Below are 24076 nucleotides of genomic sequence, written 5' to 3'. Positions count from 1 at the left end.
TCAAATGCTTCCAATGGTATGTGAAATGTGGAAGGTTTGATGAGTATTTTTGAAGTTATTATATTTCGGTTTGTAGTATATCAGCGACAATAGGCCATAAACCTAATGCAAACTGACAGTGTAGTTCCAGGTAGACGTTGGGGTTACACAAGTAGGCAGTTTGGCTTCTCAAAACAATATGCGTTTGAAGGAGTAATATATTTGCATCAGAAAAATGCCTCCTCAAAAAAATCTGACATAAATCGCTCGGCGTTATATTTGTCTCCCGTTGTATCCCTTATCTATTTGTTCATCTAACGCAAACAGAAGAATGAACAACTTCATGCTGTCACTTTCTTCTGCATGGTAGTAGCTGCTGTGGGTCTTCACATGAGGCGTTCAAGCACTTTATGTAAATCTAATGTAGTCAAACCGTTTAAAGTTTTTATTCACCTACCCCCTGTCAGCAATCTGCGTTGAATTAGGCTGTATGTGACAAGTTTACTGTGAAGTCTGTGTGGGCTTATGCTTGCCCCTTACAAGTAACATTGACTTAGCTAAGACCTCGTGGGCCGCATTAGTCGTTGATGACAATTTGCGCACAGCAAAATGTGACTCAGCAGGCTGCAAATGGCCCGCAGATGCGAGTTTGAGACCCCTGCTGTAGATTAAAAATCAAAGACATGATGTGTTTCTTCATGTCTGTTCTCCACATGGTGGCAGTGTTTATTTACCCTTCCCCCTGCTGCCTCAGCAACGAAATAGCTTGTAATTATTTTATTTGTGGATGTGGAGTCATGTTTCATTACCTGCGGATACTTTCACTTTGTAAGTGGGATCCCTCACCTTTCGTCCTGCACCAAAAGCGCATCCAAGTGCGCAACAAACTTGAGAACAAAACGATGAAATTGTGGCAAATACTTCTGATTATACACCGTTTTTATTTGATCGATTTACACACTTTAACGACTTGTATGCCTCTGCGTGACTGCGTCATCACGTTGAGCCGCCTGAAACATGGCACAAGAATTTTTATGCGCCAGATCGGTGGTCACTGTGCAATCCGTCCCGGAAACGCAATCAGTTCTCCGCATGTGCAGAATGCGTCCACATCCGGTCACTGTCGTAAAAATTTGCTAAAGGAGGAAGTGACATAGTCTTCGCGCATGCCTAGAACCGATTGCGTTTCCGGGACGGATTGCGTAGTGACAGCGGTCATTGACTCCTGAGAGTTTTAAAAAGCATCTGACAAACTGTCAGGTGACTCATGCAGGAAGTGTTTTGTTCTGTAAGCAATGCCTTTACTCATTCTTCAGCTAGCTCAATGAAGCCCAACCCTCACCACAGGCTCACCATTATGTGTTTCGCATCAGTGAGGTGTGTTTCCTCGTAGCTGTCGTCATGAGCTGTCCAGCTGTAGGACACCAGGAAGTGGAGAATGGGTGGGTGGTATATGACCTCCGGACGTGCCCAGCGAACCACCAGGGCGCTTCCATTCACGTGTCGCACCTTCATGTTAAATGGAGCGCTGCTGCACACTGGAGAGAGGGACACAGTTGAGAATCAACATACAAATGAAATGTAATGAAGAAAAAAAATGCTAATTTAGGGCAAAGTCAGGAGAAGAAAGGCGGAATAACGGCACCAACAAACATGAAATGGGGGAAGAAATAATAAATATAATAAGAGTGCATACATCCGATTAGCTTGTCTTCCAAAAACAGAGAGGGAGGCAGTAGACAGTATGTGCTTCTTACATAAGCATGAGTCTTATTTGTGATCTGTTCAGTGTTTTAGTACTCTTTGCTGCGTGACCATATTAGTCATCCAAGCACATATACATACGTATTAGGGGTGTCGATTTTTTGACGATTCGATGGAATCCGATTTAACCATCAATCTTGAATGAAAATGTCATGTGATCAAGATTGTATGTAGCTGACTGTTCTGACCACATGGGGGTGCCCAAGGCTGCTGCTAAGCATACATTTGTACATAGAATGTTTTTGTTATAAATAGCCATAAAAAATCAGCCTACTTTGTGATCATAAAGAATTGAAAATGAGGTGTGTGTTTAACAGAAGACCTATACATTCCTAGCATTAATAAAATCATCTGCTGCAGTGGCACAAGCCAAAGGAGCTGAGGGTGAGTGCTGGACTACCGTCAGCATGAGCAAACTTCTTGGTTGTTTTTCAAGCCATGTTGTTTCTATTTTATGTGCACTTTTTCGATGTATGATATGCCCACATGCCAAAAGTTAATCTTTCTTTCTGTGTCACTAAATAAATCAAGGTACTGTTGTTGCACATCTGTCATGTTTATTTGGGTGTTTTAGCCTTTTTCTTTGAGGTGGAAAAGGTTGCAAACGAGATGTATTAATTTGTAGATCCCCATTATCTGTGCCCTACAAAACAAACAAGAAACGTTCCAATATTAGTCAAAATCGAACATATTAGATTTTATTAGCAATTATTGTGCCTGTTTTATGGAAATCCTGAGTCGATGACAGCCCTAATATACCTGTAGATAGATATTACTCTATCCAGTACACACCAGTGAACAAACACACTTCCAGCCATCACACATTCTCAGTCTACAGACTCTCCTTGGCATCCAGCTTTAGTCTGCAAAGCCTGGAGCAAAACCTAGAGTCAGTGTTAGTGATGTAAATAGATATAAAGCCTGGCAAATAAACATCATAATCATAACTCTTGCACTTGCTTGTTAATTCCCCACTTAGTAATAAAAGTGGTCATGTGTTACATGCTGCTAGACACTTCATCATTGTGTTTCACCAGAGAGACTCTCTCATAGTCTACTGGCCCATTATACTTAGACAGACTTTGTTGATCCACAAAAGAAATTGTTTGGTTACAGTAGCTCAATTGCAGAAGAAAAACGTAATACTGGCGGATGCCCCGTGGCCTCCATGGGGTGCCAAAAACATCAGGAAAAGTCACATTCAACGTTTCTATCAGTCTACCCCAGGGCAACTGTCTACAGATGTAGATTACCACCACCAGTGTGTGACTGAGGAGTGACTGAATAATAGGTTCACTTCACTGTGAAGCGCTTCAGGTACCTTGAAATATGAATATGAAATCTAAATCATTCTTATTATTTTTGTACAGTGAAACCTTGATTAGCATCATTAATCCGTAACATTAACAGTAACATTACTGACACATAGTGACAAGTGTTTCAAACGTCTTATATTTGTATTTTAGTTCATTTAGTTATTTTTAGGCTTGAAAATGCTGCATTTAGTCCAAAAATATGTACAATTTGCTTAAACATGCATGTTTTGGCTAATAATAGGCTTTACCGCAATGATTTATTATTATGAATATTTTGAACAACCATGATAGAAAGCTGCAAAATTCGAAGCGTGATGTGGTGAGGGACGACTGTACTAGTATGTACAGTATTACTGTTACTGGATGGGGAGCGTCAATTCCTTACTACTGGCTGTGAGGAAATGAGGAATAGTTATTCATTATTATTAATTCATTGTCATACAATGGAAATGGGTATGGCAATTCAGTGATGAACATGGGTTGATTGGGAAAAGAGCTCACATGCCTAGTGGAACCAAATTGATTAGCCTGCTTATAAAAATCCGCAGTGGTGTCTTTCTATTCATAACCTGCAGTCGAGCCCCATGTGGCGTAGCATTACGAAAGCCATTAGTCACAGACTTTAACACACAAGAGCACACCTTCACAATGAAGAGCACACACATTCCCACACACGATCCTCATTAAGAAGTCAAACAGTGTCACCTTTATGCAAGAAAATATACATATCATGGGATTATATCAACATGGGTCCTAACATGCTTACAGTTTATTGTAACTATGGGATTATATATATATATATATATATATATATATATATATATATATATATATATATATATATTTATTTATTTATTTATTTATTTATATGTATTCCACCATGACTGTGTTAAGCATGTAAGCTATGTTCTGAATGGTAAATTCTGGTTAAACATCTGGAATACAGTATATAGTAAGGAACTTTTGATTTGATCATCGCTGATGTTGTGAGTTAAAAGATATGAACAGCACATCATTTTTATGCTGGCTTTATTTTAACAGAGACAGAATATAAAAAAATGTAGAAAAAAGGTTTAGGTTATTCATTCATTTGTATTTGATAGAGGGAAATAAGTACCGTAAAAATATTTTTTTCTTAAACTTTGAACCCTGCGGCTTATACAGCGGTGCCACTAATTTATGTTCTAATTTCGTGACATCTCCTTTACTTTAAACTACTACTCATTTAAACACGGTACCGCTCGCAAGTCAGTGAGGAAACGGTAGCTCTTTGGCACGAGCCAATCACAAGCTACAAGGGAACTCACAATGCGCTTGTCAACCCACGGCAATAGCTGTAGAGTGAACGGGGCTCTGGTGGACACAGGCCATCACTGAATGAACTGCTTTGATGGGAAGCAATGCATGAAGGTTACAATGGTTACAAGGTTTTGCATATTAATTTGTGATGATTTTAGCATTCTTTCTTCGATGACACAAGTCAGACTGTTACATTGACGAGCATTTGTGAGCAGCAGTATGGTTTCATGCCAAAAAGGAGTACTACAGAGGCAGTATTTGCTTTGAGGATGTTGATAGAGAAGTACAGAGAAGGCCAGACGGAGCTGCATTGTGTTTTTGTAGATCTGGAGAAATCTTATGACAGGGTGTCCAGAGAGGAACTGTGGTATTGTATGAGGAAGCCTGGAGTGGCAGAGAAGTATGTTAGAGCGGTGAAAGACATGTATGAGGACTGGAAGACAGTGGGGAGGTGTCCTGTAGGTGTGACAAAGAAGTTCAAGGTGGAGGTGGGACTGCATCAGGGATCAGCTCTGAGCCCCTTCTTGTTCGCTATGGTGATGGACAGACTGACAGACGAGGTTAGACAGGAATCTCTATGGACTATGATGTTTGCAGATGACATTGTGATCTGCAGTGAGAGCAGGCAACAGGTGGAGGAGAAGCTAGAGAGGTGGAGGTTTACAATGGAGAGTGTGGAAAAGAGGTGAAGAAGCGTGTACAGGCAGGATGGTACGGGTGGAGAAAAGTGTCAGGTGTGATGTGTGATAGAAGAGTTTCAGCTAAAATGAAAGGAAAGGTGTACAAAACTGTGGGTGAGACCAGCGATGTTGTCTCGAGACAGTAACAATGAGGATGTCTTTAGGATGCGCAAATTTTTGTCTCAGGGTATTTACTGGTTTAAAATAGGTTGGAATTTTGTGTTGCCATAAGATCCTCTGGAGTTTTTTGGAGACCCCAGCTACATAAGGGACTACTACTCCTCTCCTTTTTGCTTCTGTGGGCTTTTGGGTTTCTTTCCCTACTCTCTTCTTTTGACATTTGTTAAAAGCCCACCGCGGGTGTTATATGTTATATGACTATAACATGTCCAGAGAGCGCTCTCAACCTGTGGGTACCCACGGTAACCGTGGCAACCAGAAGACAGGGTTAGATGGAGGCAATTGATTCGCTGTGGCGACCCCTGAAGGGAAAAACCGAAAGGAAAAGAAGAAGAACCTCTGTGATTTCCGATGGGTTTAGAAGCTTGTCGAGTTCATCTTGTAACTCATGATTAGCTCCTACCTGGCTCCTACCTAGAGAGCTACCTGTTCCTCATAGCCTCGTACGCGCCACAATACCTGTATACCATTTTATGACATGGACAAGTGCGGCTTATAGTCTGGTGCATCTTATATACAGGAAATTACACAATTTCATCCCAGTGCAAAACATGACTTAGTACTTGTAAAGAAACCCTTGTTGGCAAGTAGAGAGGTCAGATGTTTCTATAGTTGAACGAGGGAAAGGCTTCTTGAGACGTCATCTGTACTTCTGTGAAGAAGGTGTCGGACGTTTTACTCCTCATCCGAAGAGCTTCATCAGCGAACTAACAAGTGCTGGTAGCCTAGGCCTTAAATACAGTAAGAGTGGGCAGAATTGGTGTGCCAATGCCCTCCTCCTATTGGTTTCTTACACTAAGACTGGGAGGAGTTGTGGTCTAATCCTCTCCTGCCATTAGCACCTCCGATCAAAGGGAAGTGTAGCTCCCTGTAGTTGGGTATGAACGACTCTGATACTGGCTCGTTAGCATCTATTGTTCTGGCTCGGCCCTGGCTCCACCTCATTTGCATGACTAAAAGCTGTGGGTTTTGGTCTCAGTATCCTGCTGAACACAGGGTCCAAATTAAACCTCAAACCACCATTCCGATTCAATGATGGGTTCTGTTGTTTGACAAAAATAGCTTCCTTTACTCCTCTTTCAAACCATCTGTTTTCTTTGGCCAAAATCTTTACCTCGCTGTCCTCAAAAGAGTGATTGGTTGCTTTAAGGTGTAAATGTACTGCTGATTGAGGCCCACTAGAATTGTCCCTGCGATGTTGATAAAGCTTTTTTTGGAGCATTTGCTTAGTTTCCCCAATGTAGTGCTCTTTGCATTCCTCATCTTTACAGTGGATGGAATAGATGTCTTCAGGATGCACAAGTTTTTGTCTCAGGGTATTTACTGGTTTAAAATAGGTTGGAATTTTGTGTTGCCATAAGATTCTCTGGAGTTTTTCGGAGACCCCAGCTACATGCCTTAGGGACTACTACTCTCCTTTTTGCTTCTGTGGGCTTTTGGGTTTCTTTCTCTACTCTCTTCTTTTGACATTTGTTAAAAGCCCACCGCAGGTGTTATATGTTATATGACTATAACATGTCCAGAGAGCGCTCTCAACCTGTGGGTACCCACGGTAACCGTGGCAACCAGGGAAATAATTATAAATAACAAAATAATTAAAACAAGCCTTGTTTACTGTAGTTTTCTCAAAAGCACAAGCAAGCTGACAAAAAAAAAGTCAGTGACCAACGCAACATGAGCGGTTTACAGCTCCATCTTGTCAAATGCACCACGTAAGTAATGAAAGAAGTTTACCAAGTAAGTTGAGATTTGAGCTGAGCTGAGGAAAACCTAAAAAAAAAACCCATCCGGAGTGGAGGCAGTGACCAGTTTGTCTAAAACGAGTATCCAGCTCATCCCTAATCTATTGGGCATGTATTAGCATGCCAATGATAAAAATTACCTTACCACTCAAGGAAATGACCAAAGGGGGTCAGGTGCAGAGTGAGCTGAGTGGCAGCCGTAAGCAGGGACCTTGGCGGTTCTATTCTTGGCTGCAAAAGCTAGCTCTTGGTACGTGGAATGTCACTGCTCTGGTGGGGAGCCTGAGCTGGTGTCCGAGGTGGACAAGTTCCGGCTAGATATAGTCAGACTCACCTCGACACACGGCAAAGGCTCAGGAACAAGTCCTCTTGAGAGAGGCTGGACTTTATTCCACTCTGACACTGCCAGCAGTGTGAGGCGACGGGCAGGGGTGGCAATTCTTGTTGCCCCTCGGCTCAGGGCCTGTTTGTTGGAGTTTAACCTAGTGAACAAGAGGGTAGTTTCCCCTCCACGTTCGGGTGGAGGGACGAGTTCTGACTGTTGTTTAAGGTTCTGCAGTTCAGAGTACCCACCCGTTTTGGAGTCCCTAGAGAAAGTACTGTAAAGTGCTCCCTCGTGGCATTCTCTCGTTGAGCTGGGGGACTTAAATGCTCATGTTGGCAGCAACAGTGAGATCTGGAGAGCCCCATGGAACTCTGGAGGCAGCTAACATGTACCGGCAGGCCAAGCCGTTTGCGGATTTGGTGGTCACCATGGCAAAACTTGGACGGTTTCAAAGAGATTTTGGGCCAACATTCACCGTCTCAGGAGGGGAAATCAGTACACTGTCACTGGCTCAGTTTTGCCAAGTCTGGTTATTAAAACCAACTTTTGCCCTGTTTTTTTTTGTTGTAAAGTTGATTCCAAATTCCCAAATTCCCTGTTTTTTTCGGCTTGTATTCAGAGAGTTAGTTGCTTGTTTCTCTCGCCGGACTTGGCAACACGTCTCGGCTGTAAATGGCTGCAAATATGCATGAGAAGCTGCATCTGTCCATCCTTGGTCAAGACACTTCACCCACTTGTCTCCAGTGCTGTCCACGTGGGTGTATGAATGTGACTTAACGTTTGGTGGTGGTCGGAGAGACCGTAGGCACGAATTGGCAGCCAAGTTTCTCCCAGATGTACTAAAACCGTACTTTCAGTTTGGATTTAAAAGCATTTAAAGAAATCAAGTCAGTCAACCTCCAGACCTTTTGCAGCGTATTCCATGCATGAGGTGCAGAAAACACAAAAGCCCTTTTACCCACTTCTGTACGGGCATATGGAACAAAGAGCGACAGCTGATCATTTGACCGGAGAGAATTTGTTACTGTCCACAGTATGCCTTATACTGTATTTGTATTTTACTTCATTTAGACATTTTTATGCTTGAAAATATGTAATTTAGGACAAGAATACCTAACATTTGCTTAAATATGCCTTTTTTAAAAATACTAATAATAGGCCGTAGTCAGCCACAAAACAGCGATCACTTATTAATGTAGGAAGCAAGTAATTGAGATATCCTCTACTCGTGTGTTGAACACACACACACACACACACACACACACACACACACACCAATCTGCTGCAGCATTCGGTGCATCTCCTTAAACTAGTGAGATGCCCAAAATACCTTGTAATACAACCACCATCTTAATGATCAAAAATCTGAAATAATTTTCCCCTGAAGGAATAGTAGAAATTGAATGACTCAGATCATGTCATGTGCGATCAAGTGTCCTATATTTTATGTACAAAGGCAAAAAGTCAACACTGCGGCCAGTTTTGAGTGGTGCGACTGCTAAACCACGTTTTTCCAATATTGGGACCCACTCTTTTAGGTAATACAGAGGCAAAAACATGTCAATAAGAAGCAATGCAATTGTAAACAACTACAAACATTAATGAAATACAACAAAAGAAAACAAATAAACCAAAAAAAAAAAATACATTTAAATAACTATCTGACTTTATTAACCTCTTAAACCCCTGGGTATTTTGCTAGAAAAATAAATAACATTGTTCTCTTCATCTACAAGGTCTACATATATGATCTTGATATCAAAGTAAACGTGAGACTGATGGTTATTGTAGATGTGAAAATGTACACATATTTGCTCCGGCATTAGTGTAAATGCTGCTTGATCAGTGAAGTTTAGTGATAGAGGAATGATACTTTCAAGTGCTAGCTTAAAGCAGTTAAAAAAAATGATTTTACAGAGGAGGTATCCGTGGCATGTCAGTCTGGCATTTGTTTTTCATCTCTGTGTGCCTTTCCCCCTGCTGCCTTACCCCCTCTGCCCCCTCTACTAGCTGTAAAGATCTGCTTATACCAAATGTGTCCCACTGCAGCGTTCAAGGACACACTACTAAAGCATGGAGTACAGCATGCCAGAAAAGCCCATATAACAAGTACCTGTGTTGGTTGGGATATGCAAAACTCTAGGTCAGGGGTTTTCAAAGAACGCAATACAGTTGAGTCTCCCCTACTCCTGATCCACCTGATTCTTAAGATGTCCACTATAGCACAAGCAGAATCCTTGCAGTGCCATAAATTAAGGATCTGAGAATATTCTGAATCAATAATAGAAAAAGCTGCCTTTAATCATTATAATTGAAACATACAAAAGTCTTAAAATTTTGTAATTATAGTAATTTGCTATTCTATGTGGCCCAGTGGCGAGTAAAGCAGTGTTTAGACTTGCATGCAGTTTGCCTCTGTATTGTCTCACAATTCGCTGTAGCATTGCGTGTCATTTAGATGGCACGCCTGAAGAGGTTGAAGACTTGTTTATGCTGTTTGCACACTGTTTACACACTTGGCACGCAGTTTGTGACTGAAAATAGTGCGTATTGGCACGAAATGCCCCCCACCTCCCCGCACGACTTATTTACACTTAAGTCAAGTACTATTTATGTCTAGTATATGATATACTATGCAGGAAGTGCAAAGTTCCTGTACGGGTATGCATTGCCACCACCACTTCCAGCATCGGTGAAGCAGTCATGGCCCGCTTTGTCCCTTGTGATGCCCGTACAACATCAGGCACTCCTAGCTTCATTTAATTCTTGTATTTGCAAGGGACCTACAAAACTCCAGAGAAGAAGGTCTCATTACAGAAAAGAAAGGTAAGTCTATATTATCTCACAGCTGCAGAAAGAGAATGCAGAAAGAGCATGAAGGAGGCATAAACTACAAATAATAAGGCAAGCACAGTGTGGGCGAGGGGATTGCTGACTAGAAGACATCGCTTTGGACATTAGATCACTTATTACCAGAAATTCACAAAATCCAAGAGGCTACAGAAATTACTTGAGAATTCCTCGCAACTTACTCCAAGAAGTGGTGGAAAAGTTAACCCATTCATGTGAATGAGACCCATATTGTATAGGCATACTGTATGTTGTGGTGTGTTCGTGGTGCGTTGACGACTAATTCACAGAAATTATGAGCTCCACAAATGTTTAACATTTCAAAATGTTCTTTGCGCACTGGCACGCAGTCCCGCACAGATTATATACATACTTCACGCCCGTTAGGACCAATTTACTTATTGGCACATCACTGGCACACAAAATTGCGTACAACTGTGGGGACAAAATACGTGCAGGTGTGAACTAAGCTTTAGTTTCACAACTTATATGTATTCATGATTTGTTAGCTATGCTGCTTGTTTGTCACTTCTACAAAATTCTCAACAGAACATACATACTTGAAATCAAAAGAAGCGTCACCTACCTCTGGAAGCCTCTGTCCCATAAGGCCCACCTGCGTTGTTAGACAGGTCAGGCTGCCAGGCGTCTTTAACCGCTGACTTGAACACATGGCGGTTGTCCAGCCTCTGAATGGGTCTGAAGTTGCTGCGCAGATATTCCACCGACTTAACATGGTCCTGTTGCTCCGTGGTAAAGATAGAGTAAAAAGCCTCTAACTGTTGACAGATGCCACAGAAGTGGGAAGAAGAAAAAGAGAGAGGAAAAGACTAATTTGCATTGTACATTTTCAAAAGTAAGTTAAGCCTTTCACTAGTCCACAAAATGAGCTGCCAGCATTAAAATCTCACTAAAACAGAATTTGCACTTTCACAAAATACATTCAATGCACAAAAAGTGAAGTTAAAAATGCCTTTGCTCACATTCCTTTGTCTGTACACATTGCACAGTTTCACCGTGTAACTCCTCCAAAATCCTGAAATGAACTAAAAGTAGTTCCCATATTTAATGTAAACAGATTGATGAGTAAATAGTGTTGACATAAAACAAATCAAACAGTATACTTTAAGGATAACACTCCGGTGTACGCCCAAAAGGTACAAACATTTTTTTGCGTGCAGATAGGTTTGTGATATAAATCACAAATAAAAAAACAAATACATAACAAATAAATAAATAATAACAATGAAGCTCCTATAAACCCAGACAATGCAAGTGGAGAATCCTTAAATATGTTCAGGAGATGACTATCTGTGCAATGTGTTTAATAGAGAACAAGAAGAGGTGTGTGCTGCCACACATGGCAGGTAAATGAGGGGAAAAAAATCATGTGTGGTGAGTGCCTGTTTGAAAGAAGATAACTTGTGTAAGACCTTGAGTATTGATCCACTCAAAAAGCAGGCCCTGAGCAACACCTGGCACTCCAGCTGACCTATATCAACTATCACCCAAGGGAAAAGCCTTAATCTAGGGTGACCAAACATCCTGTTTCCCCAGGACATTTCCTGTTTTCACATCCTTTTTTGTCTGCCCTGTTTTTTTCTGTCACATGTCCTGGTTTTTATTGTTTATTGTTTTTCATTCAATTGAGCGACACTCACGTAATCTACATGTCGCGTAATCCCAGAAAGGCTGTTGTGGGTGGCTTTTAGAACTAGTGTTGCCACAAAAAGCCAAAGAAAAAGCTAAACATATGAATGGAGTGAGGACCACGCAACTCACACAGCGTTAAAAGCCAACACAACAAAAAGGGGTTTTCAAGCATTCAATTGTGAAGGGCCGTTTTGACATGAGGGCGCAGAGTGTTCCACAGTTTGGGGCCAACCACAGAAAAGACCCGGTCTTCCCTGGTCTTGGTCTTGTTGGAGCTGGCTCTCGGACCTCAATTAGTGCAATTCAATGTAAATTTGGATGAGATCTGTGATGTACTATGGGACCAATCCATTCAAAGCCTTTAAAACAGACAATAAAAACTTAAAATTAAATTTTTAAATGAACAGGAAGCCAGTGCAAGGAGGCGAGAACTGGGGTGATATGCTCCCCTTTTTTTGGTTCTGGAATTCTGGAAAACTGTAAGCGAGAAAGTGCATTGTGACTTATTCCAGTGTAAAGTGCATTACAGTAGCCCAGACGTGATAAAATAAAAGCCAACTGTTCAATACACTGAATGGATTAAAATTATTTGATTTGGGATAAAAGACGAAGATGATAAAAACTGAATTTCAAAATGGTGTTAACTTGCTTATCTAGTTTACAATCGGGTAAAGTCTTGTGTTTGAGAAATACGTAAAGGGAGCGTTAAAAGGGAGTGAGCTACAACTATTACATATATTATTCTACTAGTATATACTACACTTCATCCATCCATCCATTTTCTACGCCGCTTCTCCTCATTCGGGTCGCGGGGACATGCTGGAGCCTATCCCAGCTGACTTTGGGCGACAGGCGGGGTTAGTACACTTCAACCAATTGGAAATTTTACTACTAATTAAATCAACCCCTCCATTTTTTTGGCAAAGTGTTTGCTTTTTACTTGTCCCTAGTCTAACGTTTTTTCCTTTTAGTGAAAAAGTAATTAATGCAAAATATATATATATTTTTTTTGTTTAGGTAGTCCACTGGGCGTTTGAAAATTTGACTTGCAACGATGCCAAATTCGGCAGGTTCAAAAATCCAAAGTTTTGACTGGTTTGTTTTTTCATTCTTTGCTATAAAAAAGCAAGGTTTTAGTAAATTTGAAATGAATTTGAAATGTTCGACAACTTTTTCAAGCAATTATTTTGAAAACTCACACATGATTACTATATAAATACAACAGTTATAGCGCAACTTACAAGTACAAGACATGAAGACATCAGTGGTATAATATGTGTTTTGCTTTACAATGTTATAACGCTATAGTTCATAAAAGAATTAGGTGCTAGTCTTTCACTTGCGTTCCCACAGATTTGGAACAGATCTCCTGGATTTTTAACAATTTATAGAACATTTTGGTGATCATCCTCACTTTTTGATGCGGAGAGATAGTCTGCACTTATCTCCAATCTCAGCACAGTCGTTGATGACATTCAATGCATCAATATTTCTTATGTGCCGTGCACGTGCGGTCCAGCCTCTTGTTTGCAACCTTTCAATTGTTGGCAGGTCCCGATTGGCCAGTCATCTTCATTGTCAATTTCACCCAATTCAATATCAGATAAAATGCCCATACATGCTTGTGTCCAGAGGCACCTTACTCTTGCACTATTTTTCGTACAAGAATTTTCAAAATGGAAATTCGAATTGCATGATCATGAGAGACAATAGAGAATCCCCAAACATGTCTCCAGATGCACTTTAACCATGTACTATTTTTAGCAACAGAATTGTCAAATGGAAATTCAAAATTCATAATCATCACCTAATACTTAACACCTGATCTCATTAAAGGTGACGGTGTGGAGGTGGTTCACACCTACAAATACCTGGGAGTGCATCTGGATGATAAACTGGACTGGACTGCCGACATAGATTCTCTGTGCAGAAAAGGGCAGAGCCGTTTGTACTTCCTCAGAAGGCAGTCCTTCATCATATGCAAGAAGCTTCTACAGATCTTCTACCAGACTGTGGTAGCTAGTACACTCCTGTATGCAGTAGATTGCTGGGGGAGCAGCCTCAAAAAGAAGGACGCCACATGCCTGGACAAACTAGTGAGGAAGGCAGGCTCTGTCAGTGGCACTGAGCTGGACAGCCTGACATCTGTGGCAGAGCAAAGAGCACTGAGGAGGCTCCTTTCCATCATGGACGACCAGCATCATCCAATGCACAGCATCATCTTCTGACAGAAGAGCAGTTTCAGTGGCAGATTACTATCACTGCCTGCTCCACCAAAAGACAAAGCACCTCAGTCCTCCCCCACACCATGCGGCTTTTCAACACAACACAGGGGGAGCGGTAAAAACATACACAGGACTGGACTTAGTATTAAATTATGATGTATTACTATTATGTTGTATTATTATTATAATCTTCTTCTTATTATTTCCTTTCGGCTTTTCCCTTCAGGGGTCACCACAGCGAATCAATTGCCTCCATCTAACCCTGTCTTCTGCATCCTCTTCTCTCACACCAACTACCTTCATGTCCTTTCACTACATCCATAAACCTCCTCTTTGGTCTTCCTCTAGGCCTCCTGCCTGGCAGTTACAAACTCAGCATCCTTCTACCTATATATTCCCTATCTCTCCTCTGGACATGTCCAAACAATCTCAGTCTGGCCTCTCTGACTTTATCTCCAAAACGTCTACTGTCCCTCTGTGCAAACCTCCACCTCTCTAGCTTCTCCTCCACCTGTTCCCTGCTCTCACTGCAGATCACAATGTCATCTGCAAACATCATAGTCCATGAAGATTCCTGTCTAACCTCGTCTGTCAGTCTGTCCATCACCATAGCGAACAAAAAGGGGCTCAGGGCTGATCCCTGATGCAGTCCCACCTCCACCTTGAACTCCTCTGTCACACCTACAGGACACCTCACCACTGTCTTACAGTCCTCATACATGTCCTTCACCGCTCAAACATACTTCTCTGCCACTCCAGACTTCCTCATACAATACCACAGTTCCTCTCTGGACACCCTGTCATAAGCTTTCTCCAGATCTACAAAAAACACAATGCAGCTCCGTCTGGCCTTCTCTGTACTTCTCTATCAACATCCTCAAAGCAAATACTGCCTCTGTAGTACTCTTTTTTGGCATGAAACCATACTGCTGCTCACAAATGCTCACTTCTGCCCTTAGTCTAGCTTCAACTACTCTTTCCCATAACTTCATTGTATGGCTCATCAGCTTTATTCCTCTGTAGTTGCCACAACTCTGCACATCTCCCTTGTTCTTAAAAATGGGCACCAGCACACTTCTCCTCCATTCCTCAGGTATCTTTTGATTATCTAAGATCCTGTTGAACAACCCAGTCAGAAACTCTACTGCCACCTCTCCTAGACACTTCCAAACCTCTGCAGGTATATCATCAGGACCGACGGCCTTTCCACTCTTCATCCTCTTCAATGCCCTCCTCACTTCATCGTGACTAAATCTTTGCTACTTCCTGGTCCACAAAAGTCACTTCTTCTAGTCTTTTCTCTCATTTTCCACGTTCATCAGCTCTTCAAAGTATTCTTTCCATCTTCCCATCACACTACTGGCACTTGTCAATAGACTTCCATCCCTATCCTTAATCACCCAAACCTGCTGCACGTCCTTCGGATCTCTGTCTCTCTGTCTTGCCAACCTGTATAGATAAGTCTCTCCCTCCTTACTATCCCACCTAGCATACAAGTCATCATAAGCCCCTTGTTTGGCCTTTGTGACCTCTACTTTCACCTTACGCTGCATCTCCCTGTACTCCTGTCTACTCTCCTCAGTCCTCTCAGTGTCCCACTTCTTCTTAGCTAACCTCTTTCTCTGTATACACTCCTGTACCTCCTCATTCCACCACCAAGTCTCCTTGTCTACTTTCCTTCCAGATGCCACACCAAGTACTCTCCTGCCTATCTCCCTGACCACACTAGCTGTTGTTGTCCAGTCATCTGGAAGCACCTCCTGACCACTCAGAGCCTGTCTTAACTCCTTCCTAAAAGTCATGCAACACTCTTCTTTTTTCAGCTTCCACCATTTCGTCCTGTGCTCTGTCTTTGTCCTCTTCATCTTCCTCACCACCAGAGTCATCCTTCATACCACCATCCTATGCTGTTTGGCTACACTATGGCCTACCACTACTTTACAGTCACTGATCTCCTTAAGATGACACCGTCTACACAAGATGTAGTCTACCTGTGTGCTCCTACCTCCACTCTTATAGGTCACCCTGTGTTCCTGCCTCTTCTGGAAGAAAGTATTCACTATAGCCATTTCCATCCTTTTTGCAAAGTCAATCACCATCTGTCCTTCTGCATTCCTCTCCTGGATACCAAACCTGCCCATGGCCTCCTCATCACCTCTGTTTCCTGCACCAACATGTCCATTGAAGTCTGCACCAATGACAACTCTCTCTCTTCTATGTATGCTCTGCATCACTTCATCCAAGTCCAACCAGAATTTCTCCTTCTCCTCCAGCTCACACCCTACCTGTGGAGCATACCCACTAACAACATTGACCATCACACCTTCGATTTCGAAAACCCTCCAATGTGTCCGAATTACATCAATTCTGCAAAGATTAGTGGACCAAAATTCCTTCACAGCGCTGTAAGAGACTCATTGCAAGTTATCACAAACGCTTGATTGCAGTTGTTGCCAACCACGTTTAGGGGGCAATTTAAACTTTTTCACACAGGGCCATGTAGGTTTGGATTTTTTTCCTCCCTTAATAATAAAACATTTCATTTAAAAACAGCATTTTGTGTTCAGTTTTCTTGTCATTGACTAATGTTTAAATTTGTTTGATGATCTAAAACATTTAAGTGTGACAATCATGCAAAAAAAAAAAAAAAAAAAAAAAGAAATCAGGAAGGGGGAAAACTTTTTCACACCACTGTAGGTGTTGCGTCCTGCGGCTGTTCTTGTGGTTAGTTGTTCTTTCCCCTGCACCTGTCCTTCCTCCTCAACCAGAGCAAAAGGCTGCCCTTTTCTACTTTTTTTCCCTTCAGTTTCCCTCCGGTCACTCCTGCATCCCTCAAGAGGGGTGTGGTTGGCAAAGGTTCCACGAAGGTGGTCTTCCAACCAGCCTTCCATCACTCAGCAGCCGGCTCGGTATACTTGGCATTGTTGCGCTCCTTTGCCCTGCCTTTGTGTTGGTGGACACAACAACATCAGGACGAAAAAATGTTGTGGTGACTCATGACCTTTTTAAGGTCATGCCACAGCATCTCAATAGGATTCAGGTCAGGACTTTGACTAGGCCACTCCAAAGTCTTCATTTAGTTTTTTTTCAGCCATTCAGAGGTGGACATGCTGGTGTGTTTTGGATCATTGTCCTGCTGCAGAACCCAAGTTCATTTCAGCTAGATTTCAACAACAGATGGCTGGACATTCTCCTTAAGGGTTTTTGGTAGACAGCAAAATTCATGGTTCCATTTATCACAGAAAGTCTTCCAGGTCCTGAAGCAGCAAAACAGCCCCAGACCATCATACTACTACCAGCATATTTTACTGTTTGTATCATGTTCTTTTTCTGAAATGCCGCATTAGTGTTACGCCAGATGTAATGGGACCCAAACCTTTCAAAATGCTAAACTTTTGTCTTGTCAGACCACAGAGTGTTTTCCCAACGGTCTTGGGGATCATCAAAATGTTTTCTGGCAAAACTGAGACGAGCCTTAACGATGTTTTTGTTCAGCAGTGGTTTTCATCTTGGAAGTCTGCCATGTAGGCCGTTTTTGCCCAGTGTGTTAGATCTCAATTACTTTCTTTCAGGGGGCAATCACTTTTTTTTTTTGAATTTTTTTCTCCCTGAATAATAAAAAGTTTAATTTAAAAACTGCATTTTCTGTGCAATTGTGTTGTCACTGACTCTGCTCTGGCAGACTTGGTGAAGATAATTTTATTTCCTGAAAGTTAGAATATGCGGACATACGGGAAACTATTAAAACAGGAGAGCTCTGGGAAAGAAGGGGCAATGCAGTAGTTTCCCTGTGAAAACAAGAAGTTTGAAAGGTATGATTTGCATTGTCATGTTTCTTACCTGTTTGTAGGAGACATATATTGGCCTGTTGAAGATGAGCCATTCCACTATTTTACTACAAGGAGGGGTAGTCAGGGACCCTGTGTAGCGATAGTAGCTTCCCAGTGAGGATGGCAGCAGGTCCCTCAGGACAAAGGGCTCCAAAAATGTCTCTTTTTCTATAAAAACATAAGGGGAGGACATGTTTCAATAAATACAACACCTTTATGTCATGACCAAGCTTTGCAAAGAAGGTCCAAGCTAGGCCTGTCACGATAACAAAAATTGTGTTTAACATGTAAGGGCATCTAGATCAAAAATACTATCTGTCCCAATGGGCTGACAGGACAATTTTTTTTGTTTAAATCACAATTGAGTATGCACAGTATGTTCAGTAATGTGTTATTTAATATAAAAAATATTCACACATGCAATGGTTCCCCTAATTTTTCAAGTATCTGAGCATACACAAAAACGACTTGGGCCTCTGTGAGCGGCATCCGACGTGCACTACTGTAGTTTCACACCTGTCCAAAACCTCAGAAATCTGAGAACTGAGAACTTTCATTCTGTCATACAGTATTTTGGAAATGACTGACGGCAAGGAGGATTCCACAATGTAGCTTTCTTTATTCTCAACCTCAGACAAAACAAGCCATGGTCTTATACAATTAATTAACCATCTCAATCTTGTAGAAAACCCCTAGTTTATAATTAAATTTTCCATTTCATTCGTACTGTTAATTAGGCGAACTTTAATTTCTTTATTTGACTTTCACTTTCTGTTTTAAAGCAGCCTGTTGTGGCACTATTTCATCCTGGAAATTTACTTGAAATTGATGCCGTATTTCTCGCATATGTTTACTTTTGTCTATCCATCAATCCATCCATAATTTTTCTATGCCGCTTATCCTAATTAGGATCGCGGGGGTATGCTGGAGCCTATCCCAGCTGACTTTGGGTTGCCAGCCAATCGCAGAGCACATATAAACAAATAACCATTCATACTCCCATTCAACCTATGGACAATTTAGAGTCTCGATTAACCTAACATGCATGTTTTTGTAATGTGGAAACTGGAGTACTCGGAGAAAACCCACACACGCATGGGGAGAATATGAAAACTCCACACAGAGATGCCCAAGCGGAGATTCGAACCCAGGTCTTCCCGATCTCCTGACTGTGTGGCCAACATGCTCCCGGGGAAATTGAATAGATTATGCAAAAGACAATGCAGACGTAGTCAAGGCAACATATTAAAAAGCTTTTCAGTAATGGGCACATTTTCCAATTCCAATTCATTCATTCATTCATTCATGAAATAGTAGTTTAACAAACAAACTTGAAGAAAACACATTTCTATAGCGGTAAAGTTCACGACGTGAAGCGCAGCCATAAAACAATTGACTTTTTTTTCTACATACTGTAAGTAGCCGCTACAAAAGAACGGATAAAAAAAAAAAAAAACAGATAACTTTTGTTATAGATATAGGTATCTTACCACGGAGCCCCAGAGGGGACATGGAGAAAAAAAATGAAAGGTTTAAAAAATAAAAAAAATGAAAAAAAAAACTTTTGCGAGAGCTCGCAAAACTTTTACAAGATCTCGCAAAACTCTTTTGCAAGTCTTTTCGAGTTAGAGACTGCGGTAAAGTTAGAAACATTCACATATTCAAACTTCCGGGATCAATAACTCCCAAGTGAATAGTTCTAAAACAGTAAACCATACCTCCTTCCGGCCGTGACAACACAGACAAACAGCTACAACCCAGTTTTCAAAACGTGCCGTCTTCAGTGCAGCCTGACTTTATATTGATCTCTATTAGAAGCCGGCAGCGAGACCGGCGCGCAGGGACCGTCAACAAATGTATTTTTCTTCTTCTGTATTATGCCGGTTGGCATCAATGTTGCCAACTCCTCTGTAAGAAAAGTAGCTATTGGCTGTCCTGGAAGGCCATATATGACGTCGTTGGCTAGTTTGCATAATTTTTGCTTATGATGTTGTAAGAGATGTAGGAAAAAAACATAAGTACAGTAGAATAAATTAACAAAGTGAGTAAAAACACCTTGATTATGTTTAGAACTACAAATAATATGCGAAGCAACACGTTTGTGAAAATGGACTTTTACATAATTTAGGGCAATTTTTATTAGGGTGTTAATAAATTAACTTCTGTATTGTGTAGGACCACAAAACTCACCTCACACATCAACGGCCTTCTCCTGTTCATACTACAGCAAATACTTTGGGAAAATGTGCTTTTAAATAATTTTGGGGAATTTTATTGTTTAATAAATGCAGTTCTGTAACATGTCTGTTCAATAGCTTCACTTGGCCATTGATTTGTGACATGAATTTTGTGGTCCTACTCTTTACACAAGTGAAGCTATTGAATGGACAGAATGTGACAGAATTGAATTTAAAAACGATAATTCTTATGAAAATTCCCCAAAATTATTTAAAAGCACATTTTCACACATTCCCACATTTTAATTGCGTTAATTAATGGTTCATGGTTAATTAATGCATTAATGAAATTGTTATTTAGACTTACATATTTTGGTTGTTTCACAGTATTCAATAAATAATCTGTCTCTCTCTCTCTCTGACACACACATGAACACCCCCTCCCTTTGAACACAAACTTTTCCTGTTTCTGTCTGTCTATCTCACACACATAAACATAAGTCATCTTTGCAAACAATTGATTTCTCCCCATTTCCATGCCTTCCTCCTGGCGCTGTGTATCGTTATGACTGTTGGCAAACATTGTTTAGTCATTGCTTTTGTTACATTGCAATTGTTCATCTTCACCCTCAATACACAATTCACCCTTTTTGTCTCTGAAACACACACACATCTGTTGTGATGATGTCTGGGTTGTTTTTGTTCAAAAATAAATATCTGGCATTTTGACACTGGTTTTATATGTGAAACTTTATTCTCTCATTCTTTTCACGCCGTATTCATTCAGTGCAAGGTTGCAAGGTAGGGGCCTTGAGGTTGCCTTTCCTGCTATTTTGTGTTAAAAGAACATATGAAGAGGGCCCCTGGCTATGTTTGCCTTAGGCCCCAAAATTGCTAAGTCCGCCACTGAGCATATATGTCCATACATGCACTGTATTACTTAATAGTGTTTTCACATTAATAAAAAAAAATCATTTCCAAGGTGTGGCAGCATTGGTGGTGCCCTGCCACAATCCATTACATGTAGTGGAAACCCTGCACTGGTGTGAAAAAGCATTTGCGCCCTTCCTTATTTGTCAGACTTAAATGTTTCAGATCAAACAAATTTAAAAATGAGTCAATGACAACACAACTGAACACAGTTTTTAAATGAATCTTTTTTATTATTAAGGGAGAAAACCTACACCCTGTGTGAAAAAGTGATTGCCCCCCGTTAAAACATAACTGTGGTTTTGACTTCAATTTCTCTAGCCACATCCAGGCCTGACTTTTCCACACCTGTTCTCAATCAAGAAATCACTTAAATGATTTTTTAGAGGCTACGTTTGGAAAAGTTTGAGCATGGCAATAAACACGGAAAATACTTAGCTAACCAACTGAAAGTCAATAAAGAAAAAAGCTCTATCTCCTCCATTAGAAACTCACCTCCTGGAAGAAATTAATTCCGTCTTTAGGAGCTTTTATAAAAATCTATATACACCTCAGATTAAACCATCTCTCCCAGATACCGAAACATTTCTCAACAACATAGAATTACCAAAATTAAATGACGAACAGGTGACCAACTTAGATGTACCCATTTCATTAATAGAACTCCATAACGCTCTACACCGGTTGCCGAATAACAAAGCACCAGGACCTGACGGTTTCCCTGCCGAGTTTTATAAAACATTCTGGTCATTACTATCTCCAATATTTCTTAGAATGGTTTTGGAAATTAAAAACAGTTCATGCTTGCCTCCAAACATGAACTCAGCTACAATCAGTCTGCTGCTGAAACCGGATAAGGACCCAACACTACCTTCCAGTTATCGTCCAATTTCACTGATTAATGCAGATCTTAAAATAATATGCAAAGCATTAGCTATAAGGCTGGAAAAAGTTACCCCTCATATAATACACCCTGATCAATCAGGATTTATCAAGGGGAGAAACTCAACTAGCAACGTACGCCGTCTAATCAATCTGATTGATTACTCTATCATCCATAATTTAGAAACAGGTTACAGTATATCTTAAAATGGATCAACCCTAACCCATTGGATTATTTATGGCTAGACATCGAACAATCACTTAGCCACGAAATCCCAATTTGTAACCTGCCCTTCATTAGCCAAATCCTCCGGAAAAATAATTGTTTTAAAAGTATAAATATAAGCACCACTCTGACAGCTTGGTGGGAATTTTAAAAAATAACAAAATTCTCGCTCACTCCCGTCTGGAATAATCCTGACATCTTGCTTAAAAAGAAACCATTAAATTTCCCAACATGGCACGGAAAAGGAATAAGTTGTATGAAAAATATAATTATAGGAAACAACTTTATCTCATTTAACGACCTTGTTACACAGTATGGAATAAATCATAACAAATTTCTTGAATACATACAAATTAAATCCATAATTAAAGCAAGTTTCAGGACCATATCATGGGAAAGCAATACCACTATTGACCAATTTTTAAAAATATCTGCCCCTAAAACATTATCTAAGTTATATATTCTACTTTCCAAAAATGACAACACAATCGGAGTACCAATCTCCAAATGGAGCTCAGATTTATCTACAAGCTGTGACCCTGAATTCTGGAAGCAAATATGTCTTAATGCTTCCCGGTTAATCAATAATCCCAACCTACAGCTGATTCAGTTTAAAATCCTTCATAGAGTACACTACACAGGACATAGAATGTTTAAAATGGGCTTAACTGACTCTAACATCTGTACACACTGCTCAGACCATAGAATAGATGACTACTTACACTCCATGTGGACCTGTGCTCCCATTAAAAATTTTTGGCACGGAATGTGTGAGTACCTATCTTTGGCACTTGGGTTCTCCATTCCTACCTCCCCTTTACTATGCCTGCTGGGCGATCTCTCCACAATTGATGTAGAAACAAACCAAACACAGCTTCTCATCACTGCATTAAGCATCGCCAAGAAAACCATTCTCATCAATTGGAAATCAAGAAAGAAACTGAACATAGCTCTTTACAAAAATCTTTTGTTAGATCATATAGCTATGGAGAGAATGTCTGCTGAATCTAAAGAACAAATGTCAGAATTTCAGTCTATATGGGCACCAATAATTAATTCCCTGACCTGACTCTCAGGGGGACGAGGGCATCTGTCTCTGCCCCTGGGGGTCTCGTTCATCTGGCATGGGGTGTGGTCCTGGTCGCTGGGTGGGCCTGGTACCTCGGGGGCGGGCGGGGGCGGGCTTGGTGTCCTGGGTCTGGGGCTGGCGGGCGGTCCCTGCTGCTTGCTGGTGTCTGGCTGGTCCCTGCTTCCGGGCGGCGGGTGTCTCCCTCCCTCCGGGGTTTCTCCCTTGGCGTGTTGGTGGATGGGCGTGGGGTGGGGCGGTGGCCGGTCTGCAGCGTGGCGGGGGGCGGGGCGGGTCGGGGGCATCTGCTTGGGCGCCGGGCGGGGGGCCGCTCCTCTCGTGGGCCCGGTCGTGCGGTGCTTGCTTCTCTGTCCCTCCCTGGCGCCTCTGGCCTGCGTGCTTCGTGGGTGTGGCCGTGCTCCGCTCTATGTGGGGTTCGGTGCTCTTGTGGTCGTCGTGGTGTTGCTCCCTTGCCGGCCGTGGTGGTATGCGGGGGGCGCGTGGGCGCGGTTCCCGCTGTCCTGGTGGCGGTCAAATCTGCCTTGGGGCGTGTGGCTGGTCCGTGGTGTTTGGGGGTGGCGCTGTGGACGCTACCTCCGGTGGAGCTCCGGTGTTGGGGGGCGCTGGGGGTATCGCCTCTGGGGGGTTGGGTGGGCCGGACTGGGCATCCTGGTGGGCTGGGTAGGGCCTGTGGTGTGTCCTGCGGCCTGTGGCTCGCCCGAGCCTGGGCTGTGGTGGGCGGCCGGTCGGTAATGTGTCCTTGGTCCCCCCCCTGCTCAGTTTGGGCGGCGTTGGGGTGTGGGGCCCCCGTCCTTCCTGTGCCACTGCACCACCTCACATATATATAGGACCTTGGGGGGTGGCCTACGGTCGGGCGTGATTGGGGAGGGGATCTGCCTTGCGGGGCTCCTTTGCTCCTGCCGTGCCACTGACCTGTTGCCCCCCAATTTTA

The 24076-nt window shown here is 41.9% G+C and overlaps 1 protein-coding gene across 15 annotated transcripts in view; it reads right to left on the bottom strand.

Annotated features, from left to right (window-relative positions):
- Window positions 1-24076, bottom strand: part of LOC129185846 (receptor-type tyrosine-protein phosphatase gamma-like) — a 453526-nt gene that overhangs the window by 115297 nt on the left and 314153 nt on the right. For all 15 annotated transcript variants that reach the window (XR_008572146.1, XR_008572147.1, XR_008572145.1 and 12 more), the window contains 3 exons: window positions 17854-18011; window positions 10722-10914; window positions 1333-1517 (listed from right to left, as the gene is read on the bottom strand). Coding sequence is in view for 12 of the 15 variants with exons in the window: in XM_054783372.1 (XP_054639347.1) it covers window positions 1333-1517; window positions 10722-10914; window positions 17854-18011 (536 nt within the window). In the remaining 3 variants the exon portion in view is untranslated. The remainder of the gene's footprint in view (window positions 1-1332; window positions 1518-10721; window positions 10915-17853; window positions 18012-24076) is intronic.

This window comes from Dunckerocampus dactyliophorus, chromosome 8 (genome assembly GCF_027744805.1).
Source record: "Dunckerocampus dactyliophorus isolate RoL2022-P2 chromosome 8, RoL_Ddac_1.1, whole genome shotgun sequence".
Lineage (NCBI taxonomy): Eukaryota > Metazoa > Chordata > Actinopteri > Syngnathiformes > Syngnathidae > Dunckerocampus > Dunckerocampus dactyliophorus.
Note: the sequence above shows the minus strand (reverse complement) of the source record. Positions and strands in the feature narration are given on the sequence as shown.